Source organism: Leptonychotes weddellii, chromosome 10 (genome assembly GCF_054177405.1).
Source record: "Leptonychotes weddellii isolate Sample4059 chromosome 10, ASM5417740v2, whole genome shotgun sequence".
In the NCBI taxonomy this organism is placed as follows: Eukaryota; Metazoa; Chordata; class Mammalia; order Carnivora; family Phocidae; genus Leptonychotes; species Leptonychotes weddellii.
In genome coordinates, this window is record NC_138378.1 from 50,853,223 (window position 1) to 50,866,392 (window position 13,170).

Genomic DNA, 13,170 nt, shown 5'->3' on the forward strand with positions numbered 1-13,170 from the left:
AGTAAATGTTTCTTTGATTGTAGAGATCTGAAAATTATCTTCAAATTCTACCCAAGGGTTTTTCCCAAAGCAGTTTTTTGTAAATTATTACTCTGGACTAGCATTTTGTAAGATTGGTCTGGTCTCATCTCACTTCCCATGAATTTTTAAACTAATGTGTAAATAGTAACTTGACTGCTAACTTGGGTTTGTTGTTGTTGTTTTAGATTTTATTTATTTGAGAGAGAGAGGGAGGGAGGAGTGGGGAAGGGGCAGAGGAAGAGAATCTCAAGCAGGCTCTGTGCTGAGCGCATCTCACAACTCTGAGATCATGACCTGAGCCGAAACCAAGAGTCAGACATTTAACTGACTGAACCACCCAGGCACCCCTAACTTGGTTTTTTAAAATTACACCTTTAATTTTGAGATCACTGTAGAATCATATGCAGTTGTGAGAATGCAGATTTCTATGTACCCTTTACTCAGTTTACCCCAATAGTAACATGTTCCAGAATTATAATGCAGAGTTGGAATCACAATATTGACATTGATAAAGTTAAGATGCAGAACATCTCCATCACCACAAGGAGCCCTGGGTTGCCTTTTTATTTTTATTTTTTAAGATTTATTTATTTGAGAGAGAGCATGAGAGGGGAGGCAGAGGGAGAGGCAGGAGCAGAGTCCCGCTGAGCAGGGAGCCAACGCAGGGCCTGATCCCAGGACTCTGGGACCATGACCCAAGCCGAAGGCAGACACCCAACCGACTAAACCACCCAGGTGCCCCATAGCCACACTTACCTCCCCTCCCTGTCTCCCTTCCCTGGCCCCTACCCCCCTTGGAAACCACTAATCTGTTCTCTCCATATTTTTTTTTTAAGAATATTATATACAGGGTATGACCTTTTGGCCTTGGCTTTGTCTATTTAACATAATTTCCTTGAGATTCATCTAGCTATTACTGTGTGTATCAATACTTTGTTCCTTTTTATTGCTGAGTAGTATTCCATCGTATGGATGTCCCACTGTTGTTTATCCATTCACCTGTTGAAGGACATCTGGGGTTTTTTTTTCCAGTTTGGGGCTATTACAAATGAAGTTGCTATAAACATTTGTGTGTAGGTTTTTGTGTGGATATAAATTTTCATTTTCCTCGGGTAAATGCCTAGGAATGCAATTACTAGGTCATATGGTAGTTGAATGCTTAGTTTTTAAAGAAACTACCAAACCATTTTCTAGAGTGGCTATTCCATTTTGCATTCCCACCAGCCGTGTAAGTTCTTCAGTTTCTCTGCATCCTCATTAGCATTTGGAGTTTTCACTATATTTTATTTTAGCTATTTTGTGTGTAGTGGTATCTCGTTGTGGTTTTCATTTGTATTTGCCTGATGACTAATGACATTGAATATCTTTTCATGTGTTTATTTGCCATCTGTAGATCCTCTTTGGTGAAATGTAAGTTCATGTCTTACCCATTTTCTAATTGGATTGGTTTTTTTTTTCTTTTTACTGTAAAGTTTTGAGAATTCTTTACATATTCTAGGTACTAGTCCTTTGTCAGATATTTGATTTGCAAATATTTTCCCCCAGCATGTAGCTTGTCTTTCCATCCTCTTCATAGGGTCTTTTGCAGAGTAAAAAGTTTTAAATTTTGATTAGAGTCAGGAAAACAAGGAAATATTTTCCAAAGATTTTCTCCTATGTTTTTTAGAAATTTTTTTTTTTTTAATTTTATTTATTTATTTGAGAGAGAGAGAATGAGAGACAGAGAGCACGAGAGGGAAGAGGGCAGAGGGAGAAGCAGACCCCCCGCCGAGCAGGGAGCCCGATGCGGGACTCGATCCCGGGACTCCAGGATCATGACCCGAGCCGAAGGCAGTCACCTAACCAACTGAGCCACCCAGGCGCCCTCTCCTATGTTTTTTAAAGTTTTATTACATTGAAGTGCTAATCCATTTTGAATTTGTTCTTGAATAAAGTGTGAGGTCAGGTAAAGGTTCCTTTTTTCTTTTTCTCTATACATGTCTAGTAGTTGGATCACCATTTGTTGAAAGGACTCTCCTCCACTGAACTGATTTGGCACCTTTGTCAAATGTCTGTCCGGCATATTTGTGTGGGCTTATTTTTGGGGCCTCTCTTCTGTCCCGCTGATCTGTGTGTCTGTTCCTCCATGAGAAGACGCTTTAACCTCTCTGTCTCCTAGCATACAGCGCCAAACAGGAGTTCCTGTTCCTGACAGCCGTGCCGGATGCGGGGAAGTTGCCCGGAGAGAAGCACTTTTCTGAGGAACTGAAGGTGGGCCCCGCAAGGCAGAGGGCACTGTCCCCTGTGACTCGGTCAGATGGGGGGAGGGGGGCAGAGCTGCTGCTTCCCGACTGAGTTGTGGCAGCCCCTCCCCACCCCCTCTGGCCCCAGTGGGTACCCCCATCCCGTGGAACTAGCCTGCCCTCTGTGCTCCCATCAGCTGGTGTCCTCTGACCATCCCATTCTGCTGCTGTGGAGTTGTGGCTTGTGTTACTTCGGCACATTTCCGCTCATCTTTTTAGCTTCTCTTTGGAGAAGTTAGAAGGGTTCTTGGACAGAAGAGCAGCTAATCTCACCTCTGGATGGCATGGATGAGAGAACAGAGTTTAGGGAAAAGGCTAATCATCCCAAATCGTGTGGGAGTTAGTGGCAGGGCCCAAGGCTGCCTACTTTTACCTGGCGCTCACCTTCCTTGATATTCTGACTTTTTCTCCTCAGGCTCCTTTTACACAAAAATTCCTAATCGCTCCCCAGCCATGATGGGGGGCACACTCTTGAGATTCCCCCTCTCACTTGCTAACCCCCATTCTGGGTCTGGAAAGTTTGGGTTGCAGGTATGCCTACAGGAATGAAATGGGTAGACCAAGCTTTAAGACATTGATCATTCTCCATGGCTTAATGCTGGGCTGATCAATGTCTTAAAGCTTGGTCTACCCATTTCATTCCTGTGGGCTGGGACTTTGAATTACATGTCCTCTGTCCCCTGTTCTTGCTACCCTGCCCCCTTGATGCTCATGAAACTCAGATGCAAGGTAAAGGGAGTGGGAAACAGTGGTCAGACATGATTCTCTGAAACCAGGAGTCATTAGATGTTTAAACTCAGCATCTGTCTTCCCAAAAGAAAGGTGACTTATAAATGTGATCAGGTTGTGTAGCTTACCTTTTAAAGTTTATTTTGTGCAGCTGTTGAATCAATATGTTTGTACACCTGAAACTAATATGTGTTTTGCTTATACTTCAATTTTTAAAAACTGCAAAAGAAAGTTTATTTTGTACATAATATAGCTGAATATTTGAATGGAAAATAATGGAAAACAGTATCAGTCATTAAAATTGGTTTAGTATATTTGCAAAGGAAGAAAACAAAACCATGCCAGTCCATATGCACAATTGGATGAGAAATGGTTTTTCTTTATATACAGTGCTTAAGCTTGAAGAAAAACAGGTTTAAGAATGAGGGAGATTTTTCTGCAGTTTCTCAAGAGAACTTGTTTGGAGGTAGGTGCTGCCCTGTGATTCACACCTCTTGAATGTCATCCGCAATCCAGGTTAGATCTGAGGTTTGAAGTGATTGGAGTAGAGTGAGGAGAGGAGAGAGAGACCATGTCGATAAGTGAGCAAGAGTTGGGGTCAGGGAGGGAATGAGGTTAAATTAGACTCCATTTATGAAAGCAGAAAGCTTAAGGGCCAGTGTGGCAGGCTCGTGCTCATGCTCCCTCGGGAGGAAGGATCAGAGCTGAGTAAGTCTGCAGGTGCCCACTCTTACTTCCAGAATGTGTTGACCTCAGGAAGTAGCCCTTAGGAATTCCCAAGACACTTCCCTTCACCAGGGAAACCCAGGAAATTCAGTCAAACACGTGAGAAAGTGTGTCAGGGAGTTTGGTTATGGCAGATCCATGAGGGAAGAGCAGGGAGCTGAGTGATGGTGTGGAAACCTCTATCGTCCCAGTATTTCCAGTGTTCTTGTTCTCATGGGTTCTGGAAGGCCATATCCTTCTCCCCATTTTGTAACTGTCCCAGTCCCTGGGGGAGGACTGGTTTTACAATTGCCCCATAAATGGATTACCTGGAAACTCTAGTGCATTTTAACAGATAAAAGGGCATTTTGGTCCATTCTGTAAAGTTAAGTTAGGGGACTGTCTGGTTTGAACTCTTGGGAAGAAGTTCTGTGTAACTTAAAGGGAATGAATAGATAATAAACAGCAGCAGAAACATTTCAAAATGCTGAGGAAAAGGGCCACAACTAGAGTTGGCCAAAGGAGTGGGGTTGGAGGAACAGACTATTCAGAACTGCCTTTTGGGTTGCTTGGAAAGCCAGGAGATATCTGTGGGCAGACATTCCACCGTGATGTGAACAGGGAGGGGTTAGTAAGTAATTGAGGACTCCTGCTGGTCGCTCTGTCTCCCTCACCTCCTATCCCCCCCACCTCTGCGTTTACAAACACACACACACAGACACACACACACACACACGTACATGGACAGTGCCACACACGTTCTTCCTCAGCTGAGGCTTTCCCAGTGTCTCCACAGAACACTTGCAACTACATCCAAGCACAGAGTAAAGACTCGATAAATATTTGTCAAACAGTTCATTCTGCCAAGTGACAGAGCAGTAGAATTTTGAATCAAGTGTTAACAAAAGCTCTTTTCATTGTGTTAGGTTCTAAAGCAGTCCCAAAGACTATGTGTCATGATTTGGAACTTGAGCTTTTTCATCTTTTTTGTTTTTTTAAGTCAGCTTTCTCGTAAGAAGGAAAGTCAACTGAACCCATTTTGTGTCTACTTTCCTTGCCGACCATACTGACTCATTTCTGCTTTATTGGGCAGTGGAAGGGCCCTGAGGCCACTTCAGGAAGTGGCTGGAAATAGTGGCTGTCACTCTGTAGAAAAGGGGAAGAAGGAAAGATGAGAAGGGGCCCATAGCTGGTAAGAAAGGGACAGGTGCGCCCTGGAAGGAAATTCAGAGGGGGTTTTGGCAGAGTTGTGGCTTTTAGTTGGTGAAGATCATGCTGAAGGAAGAGAGACAAAAAAGTGCTGTGTTTGCAGAGCCACCTTTGCATATAGAAAGTGCCCAGATGTGGTAGAAATCATCCACAGAGGACTTGGAACAGTTTTCTAGAACTTTCTAGAAGTCTTTCTAGGTGCTCCCCCCCCCCAAACAGCCGATATTTTTAAGTCAAGTTTTTTATGAAGAAGGAAGATATACTCGTGTATTTTAAAGAAATATCCAGCATTAAAAGGAAAAAAATAACTACGGCCCATCGCAGTCCATCTCTCTTCAACCACTGTCAGAACTTTTGTATGTTTCTTTTTTTAAAGACATTCATTGAGGTATAACAAATAGATGGTATAAGACTCCCATTTCCTGAGTAAGCGCATAATTATGCCTCTTAAACTGTTTGTAAGCAGAGGGGGCGGGTTCTACTTCATAGTGGTGTCTGTCGAACGTAAGCGTAGCCACTGTGAGCAAATGCTGGAGCACATCGGCGCTGGTTTCTGTTCTAAGGAGTCCTCCCACCAGGTGGCAAAATCCATGTGAGCCGTGGGGCGCTCTGACCCATAAACCCCTGCCCACCTCCTAACCTCAAATGACTTCCACCCACTGTGGCACATGAGCTCCCCCCCGCCTAAGTGTCCCAAGGAAAAAGGACATTTTCTGAGCCGAGGATGCAGGTAGAAAGGACTCCCTGCCTTCCAGGCAAATCAGCAGAGAAACCCACACTAACTTATCCTGGCAAAATTTGTAATGTGCTGGAACATTACTGAAAAAATTGACCAGCACCCAGGTATTAAAAATGGGTTGCCTACAAAGAGTGGCAGTTGGGGCAGGGGTGGGGTGGGGGGGCCGCGGGCTTTTCCGCAATATTCCGTGCCAGCTGGAGCCATTGTAGGGAGAGCGACGACTCGGTATTTGCACTCGAGTCGTATTCCATAGGTGAAGACTACAGGAACCGTCGTAGCTACACACACGTGGGAAATTACACTGTTTCTGAGGGGGAGAATGACTGAGAGACCTGTTCCAGATAACTCGGAGGTGATCGAAACAAACACTTCAGAACTGCGACGTCACAGGGTAAAAGCAGCCGCAGCAGTGCCCTTGTGCAACCTGCACCCCAACCTCAGAAACCCAGCTGGAGGCCGTGCCCCCTGCGGTCCCCGTGCTCCCCGCGTCCGCTCGCTTCCAGGAGGCCCACTTTCCTGGCAGGCAGGGGTTTCTGGATCAGAGCCTTTGCCCAGCGCTCACGTGGACTTTCCCGCCTGGTGGGAGGACTCAGGCAGAAACCAGTGCCGACGTGCTCCAGCGCTTGCCCGCCGTGGCCACGCTTCCAGCACGACGGACGCCACTACCGCGCAGCACCCGTTCCCCTCTCCTTAAACTGCACGACAAAGAAGCGTAACCACGTGCTTGACACTGAGGAGATGGAGTAATGGCTTTGGCATTTTTAAAACCCATACTGAATGACCTAAGGTATATTTTTCTAGTTAATAAACCATTCTACCCATATACCGGAGTATTTTCGGAATAGCACGTGTGTAGATGACTGGTCCTCAGGTATCGTCCACATAACGTACACTCAGAATTATGTGGAGGGAAATGCTAGGGAGAAGGAATGGGGCCAAAACTGGCCTTCACTAAAATCCCAGAACGCAAAGTATCCTGCTGTGTCCAGAACGCTCTGGGCCCTAATGCCTGCCGTCAGCAAAGTGGCAGGCACCTTGGTCTGAGCGGCTAAGGATGAAGAAACATCCTCACGTCTCTGGCTGAGCTTTGGTCCAGCCCATCCATGTAGCATGAATCCCAGGCCCCTGAAGGTGAATGGTGCCCGCAGAGTCCTGCTCTTCCTGTGAGGCAGCTCTGGTTCTCGCCCTCTGTGTGTCAGCATGCAGCACCAGGTTGGGGGGCAGGGCCTCCCTGGGTGGCTCCTTCGGGGCTCACTCCTGTTTTCTCTTGACAAAGCCCTTGTGGCCCTTCTGCCTCCTTGTTACTTGCAGCCGACTAGGAAGGTGCTTTCAGACAGCCGGCTTGTTCAACCCCTGGTCTATATGGAGCGCCTGGAACTCATCAGAAACGCCTGCAGGGATGAAGCTCTGAAGAATCTCTCGCACACAGCGGTCTCCAAGTTTGTCCTGGACCGGATATTTGTCTGTGACAAGCACAAGATTCTTTTCTGCCAGACTCCTAAAGTGGGCAACACCCAGTGGAAGAAAGTGCTGATCGTTTTAAATGGTGCGTGCAGCGCCTGGTGGATGTCTGTGGTCGGTGGACAGCAGGGTTTGCCCTGGGGGTTGGGGGGGCAGGGGTGTGGCCTGGGCAGGGGAAGCGGAGGGGGGCAGCAGAGAGGAGCCAAAGGCAGGGACAGTTGTCCTGGAAGGGCTGGTAACCTTATAGATGGTTCTCTGTTGTGTTCCCCCTGTTGGTGTACTTTAAAGTCTGGTGGCTTAAAAGTTTTAGATACTGAGGTTTTCAGAGGGCCCTCCCTGTGGTCAGAATCTCCTCTCCTCACTTTCCAGAGCAAAATTCCTGTCTCAAGCAGCCTGCCCCACCCCCAGGCTGATCCCTTTCCTTCTCTTCAGATGCATTGCCTTGTGTCTTACTGGTTGTTAACTCTGTCCTGGTAAGTCGAGGCTCCACACTCACTAGCCTCCTGGCTGCCCCTTTGTAGAGGAAGGGCCTGCACCCATGCCAGGGAGGGGAGCCCTGCCAGGTGGGCCTGGGGGCCCCTTCACCCACAGATGAAGTATTCTGTGCCACTTGGCTAGAAAGAAGGCATCCCTATTTTACACTGAGCTTCCATATTCAGAGGATTGAATTGACTTGCTTCAGGAAATCGGATGTTTATTTGGGAACAAATTAGATCATTGAAAAGTGACCTCATACTCTACAGGTTTTGATTACTCACTGCTCTTTTCAGATCCCATGTTTGTTTGTTTAAACTCCAATTACCCTGAATTGGTCCAAGATAATTATGGGCTCTGTCTGTTAACTTCAGCTTCAAAAGGAACAAAATTCCAGTCGACAGCAGTGTGACTCCAGGACCAGGAATCAGCCCTCAGAGCTCTGTGGGAGGTGGCCCTGCGGTCTCTGTCCTCCAGCCCACCACTCCCACTGCTGCTCTCAGAGTTGGTGGTCAGTGGGCCTTTTCATGGTTGTTTCATTTGGCCTTTTCATGGTTGTTTGGGGGGGGGGGAAGGGAGACACTTGCCTCATCTTACGGTGTATAATTAATGTGCTTCTTGAGTAATCTGTCTGTATGTTGGATTTTTGACATCAAAGAATGAGGTCACAAATCAAATTTAAAACAATAAATACACAAAAGTCTTATAAATCTGCCACCACAGTACAAAGCATCAGACTTTAAAGAAGTAAACACCAATTTACAAGTGCAGGATAAAAGGGGGCAGGTTTGCCAGGCCGTAGAATAAAGGATGGTCCTTGTGGCTGTCTTCAGTCATCCCTGGGAACACCTGCACGGGGACAGGTGTTTGAGCAGGTCCAGGTACAAATCTTCAGAGCTGGTTCTTTCAATATCCCTTCGAGAGCAGATGTTCATCTTGCTTATTTCCTGGCCATCCGTAGCACTTAGCACAGAGTTCTGGACTGGTGCTTACATTTGGGGAAGGGATAAATCAAACAGTCAAGCCAGTGGCCACTGAGTAGATGGCCCAACAGAGATCCTTCCCTGCCAGACTCCAACACAACAGGATTAACACAATGATGGATGGGAAGGTTTACGGAGTCTTGGCTAGAACCTTCATGGGTAATGATGTTTTGTGTCTATTTGTCTTAAGTTGAGAAGAGAATGAAAAACCTGCCCAGTCCACCAGCCTGAGGATGGGGTGCACCCAAGGTTCTATTCAGCAGCCCCGACCTGGGTGCTGTGGCATTGATCCTGCCCTGCCTTCTTAGACACTTTTGTCCTCCTTGTCCCCTGCCTCAGCTATATCACACTGTTCCCACAGCATTCGCCAGGTTTTCCCAGCACCAGTCGGCTTTGCCACTTGCCGGTCTGGGATGTGGTGCGGTTGCCTAGGAACCACCTTAGGCTTAGGGATGTGGAGCTAAGAAAGCCAAGCCCATTGGGGGTAATGGGCCCCTGATGGGGCATCAGCCAGCAGTATGTTTCACGGTCCTCCTCTAGGATTTTCCCCCAGTTTCAGAGTAGGGTGAGTATTGCTCGTTTTAGGAATCCTTTCAGCACGCAGGGATCTTTTTTGAAATGTCAGATTTTACCAATTTAAGTGTGTTGCCAGGGTACGTATTGGCAGTGTTTCTCCGCCTTGTTCCCCGCTCGTCAGTTTCCTCTAGTTGGCTTATGGATTATGAGAAGCTTTTCTTCCCTCTCTCATCCTACTGGCAGAAGCAGTTGGAATTCAGAGACCTAAACTGGGATTTAAGGGATGGGCTTGTGGGGAACTTGGGGCCCAAGTTAAGAGACCAGGCATCTTCCTTTAAGGGTAGCACTGAGGCAGCCAACCTGTCCTCCCTTGTTTCCTTCCCAGGGGCTTTTCCTTCCATTGAAGAGATCCCCGAAAATGTGGTTCATGACCATGAGAAGAATGGCCTCCCTCGTCTCTCTTCCTTCAGCGATGCAGAAATTCAGAAGCGGTAGGAGTAGGTTTCTAAGGGGAGGGGAATTTTGGTAAAACCCAGGGCTCAGTTCTGTCCTTGCCATCCGTCTCAAATTGCTCCAAAGACTACTGGGGGCTTTTGGTTTACATTGGCAAGAGGCAGCTGAGCATATGCCCAGTGTTCAGTGCATTTAAATTCACAAACCTTTATGAGAATTTCAGAACGTCTTCACCCTTACCTTCATACGGTCCATTAAAACAAAGGTTACATAATTTTCTTAATAGAAATGAGTAGTCATTTTTGTTTTGCTTTGGTTCTGTTAAGTTTTATGGATTCCTTACTGAATATGACCTTTAGGTCATAGGAGAGGGATGTGGATTACAGGGGAACCCCACTTAGTTTTTTATTTTCTTCCAGAGGCCTTATACCTTCTTCCATGGTAGCTGCCCGGGGGGGAGAGGTGGTGGGGACTGGACCTAACACAGGCAGAGTCAGACCTCACTGATCACAGCAAGGGTGGACACTGGGCATGTTAAGAATGACTTAGCTAGTAAATTGAAATGACCCTGCAGAACAAGGCTCAGAAGGAATCCGAACACATGAGCAGCAAGTAGATGTCAAGGCACCAGATGAACTTTGACCTCCCTTGCTTTTCAGCCATTTGATTCTCTCATTACTTCTGGTGCTGTTATTGAGTCTTCCCAGTCTGTGCAAAACCTGTGGAAAGCAGGTGTTAGATGCGGGATCAGAGAGCCTCCCGGGCAAGTGCGGTCCTGTTGTCCGCCTGAGCGCTGATCTCATGGGGCTTTTGTGAGGGAAGACGAGTTCAGGTGTGCAGAGCCCTGAGCCGGTTTCCGGCGTGAGGTAGGCCCCGGAATTACGGTGGCCTGTGTCGTCGTTGCTCCGTCGGCACCATTACCGGCCGGTCACACGGCTGTCGCTGTGCCACCCCCCACTGCTGGCAGCTCCCTGGGCCGCCTTCCCGCCAGTTGCAGCCACAACCTCGCCCCCCCTTCCTCTTACCTGCCCCCTGCTCTGGCTTGGCCCTCCCCTGGCATCTGCGAACTGAATGTATGCAGAGGTCCCCTAAAGTAACTTCCTCTGGCCTCCACTGCTCCTGCCTCGCTCAGAGTTCCTGCCCAAGAACAAGACTTTCAGACACCCTTGAAGTTGTGAAATGTTCGAATATGTGTTGAGCTAAGTAGGTGTCTTCACGGTGGCCCTCTGGGACGACGAGTCCTGTGGCCAGGGACAGTTACGGTTTCTGAGGCTCTCTTTCCTCCCCGTGAGATGGGCCGGTAACAGACTCTGCTTCCAGAGGCGGCTGCGTGGATTCAGAAGTGCGTGGAACTCGCTCCTCCCTGGAGGGCGCGTTCTAGCCACCGTGGCCACTGCCGCTCCAGCAGGCACTCCGCCCTCGTACCACCTCACCCTGGTTGCCACCGGCGGGCATCGGCCTAACTGCTTGTTCTCCTCATTTTTCTCCCTAGCTTGAAAACATACTTCAAGTTTTTCATCGTAAGAGATCCCTTCGAAAGACTGATTTCTGCGTTTAAGGATAAGTTTGTTCACAACCCCCGCTTTGAGCCGTGGTACAGGCACGAGATTGCCCCGGGCATCATTAGGAAATACAGGCGGAACCGCACGGAGACCAGGGGCATCCAGTTCGAAGATTTTGTACGGTACCTGGGCGATCCAAACCACAGATGGCTGGACCTTCAGTTTGGGGACCACATCATTCACTGGGTGACGTACGTTGAATTGTGCGCACCCTGCGAGATCAAGTACAGTGTGATCGGTCACCATGAGACCCTGGAGGACGACGCCCCCTACATCTTAAAGGAAGCCGGCATAGACCACCTGGTGTCCTACCCCACCATTCCTCCGGGCATTACCGTGTACAATAAAACCAAGGTGGAGCGCTACTTCCTAGGCATCAGCAAACGAGACATCCGGCGCCTGTATGCACGTTTTGAAGGGGACTTTAAGCTCTTTGGGTATCAGAAGCCAGATTTTTTGCTAAACTAACGTGTAGAACTGTGAATTCAAATATCTGTTAGACCAGAGGCTAACCAGGTGGGAGATGTGAGCACAGAAATGACCTGTCCTCCATTCCACTCTTTCTGGAGATTCTGCAGCCTCCCATGGACCTGGACATGCCTTGGCCCATGAAGCTGGACCCTGACCGTTACAACTTAGTTTGGACATAAGGTGCACTGAGGGCCCTCGCAGATCCCCCCTTGGTCCCCTCTCCTATCAATGCCATTAGGTCTTTACTGTCCTCAGAAGGGGAAAGGGACTAAACATTTGTAGTCTGATAGTCCGTGAAGAAAAATTACATGGTGGAGGAGTCATTTCCCTCAGTTGTCAAAGAGGCAGATCCACTGGCAGCTCCCCTGGCGGGGGGACGGGGGGGAGTAGGTGGGGGGGGGTTCCCACCTGTCACTGAGGATTGCAAGAATGGCACCCGGCACTTTGAGGAGAGATGGAGAAGCTAATGGTCTGCAAAAATCGCACGGGGCTAATATAGGATCAAATCTGAGTAATAAAATCACACCTCTGGCTTTCATCTTGGCGCTGCTATGATCACAGAGGCAAACCATTCTTTCCAGGACAATTTTGTTCCTGTGAAACTCAGAGGTGACCCGAGGGTACTTTTCAGCAGTCCATCGTTCCAGGATCTCTGCCTAGGTGCCTCTAGTCTGTATTTCTGAACCGCCTGCCAAACAGTTGTCTCCCTCAGCCCAAGAGATGCAACTTTGGAAAGAGGGGAGTGTACATTTCTTTCCACCTGAGAGAGGGAACATTTTGCGGGGCCTTAAAGGGACATGTAGCATGGGGAAAGGGAGAGCTGGTTGGGTTCTGGCGCGCCAGCTGCTGTGGGTTTGAGCACACCCGCCCTGATGATTGTTCGCCTCTTTGTCCCGTCGGGATGGACAATGCCCATCTCGGGGCCCATCTCCGGAGCCCACCCCCGCGGCCAAAGGCAAGCCCGGGCCACACAGGCCGGCCCCACAGGATTGGTGCGGTGTACGCATGGCAGTTTCCTTTCGTCTCCGCAAAATGCTCACCACTGGACCCATTTCTGATAATGCCATCATCGTGGTCTATAAGTTGGATAATCACGTTCACCAGCAATAAAATCCTGGGCCGAGGCATCTTCCAGGCGTGGAGGAGCGGGCCACAGCTACTATTTCAGATGTTGCCTGACAGTGAGGGTTCTTGAGATATAGGCCAGGTTTCCCAGTGAGAAGTCCAAAGTGCCCGACTGGACGGTGCCCACGAGCCCAGCTTTTCTTCCAGGCAGCCTCAACCGCCCCGTTCTCCAAATGGCTCCCTGAGTTTGTAAATGTGAAAGTAAAAGCAAATAAAAAATATGTGCCAAAGCTGTCATGTGCTGCAGTTCCAGGGAAGGTGCTCCGTGGCCACGCATGGGCCCTGAGGCCCGGCGACAGGGAGGGGCAGCCCGGGCCTGCTTAGCTGGCGGCCGGTGACAGGACTGTGGAGGGGAAGCGAGGCTCAAGTGTGATGGTTGGCAGCGATGACGAAGGGCGGGCCGGTGTGGTAGCCTTTCATCCTCAGCTGACACACAAAGG

At 48.6% G+C, this 13,170-nt stretch overlaps 1 protein-coding gene across 7 annotated transcripts in view; it reads left to right on the forward strand.

The window, feature by feature from the left end:
- Positions 1-12,960, forward strand: part of CHST10 (carbohydrate sulfotransferase 10) — a 29,512-nt gene extending 16,552 nt beyond the window's left edge. For all 7 annotated transcript variants that reach the window (XM_081833418.1, XM_081833414.1, XM_081833416.1 and 4 more), the window contains 4 exons: positions 2,180-2,271; positions 6,997-7,231; positions 9,505-9,610; positions 11,065-12,960. In XM_081833418.1, the coding sequence (XP_081689544.1) occupies positions 2,180-2,271; positions 6,997-7,231; positions 9,505-9,610; positions 11,065-11,602 (971 nt within the window). In that variant the 3' untranslated portion in view covers positions 11,603-12,960. The remainder of the gene's footprint in view (positions 1-2,179; positions 2,272-6,996; positions 7,232-9,504; positions 9,611-11,064) is intronic.
- Positions 12,961-13,170: the final 210 nt, after the last annotated feature.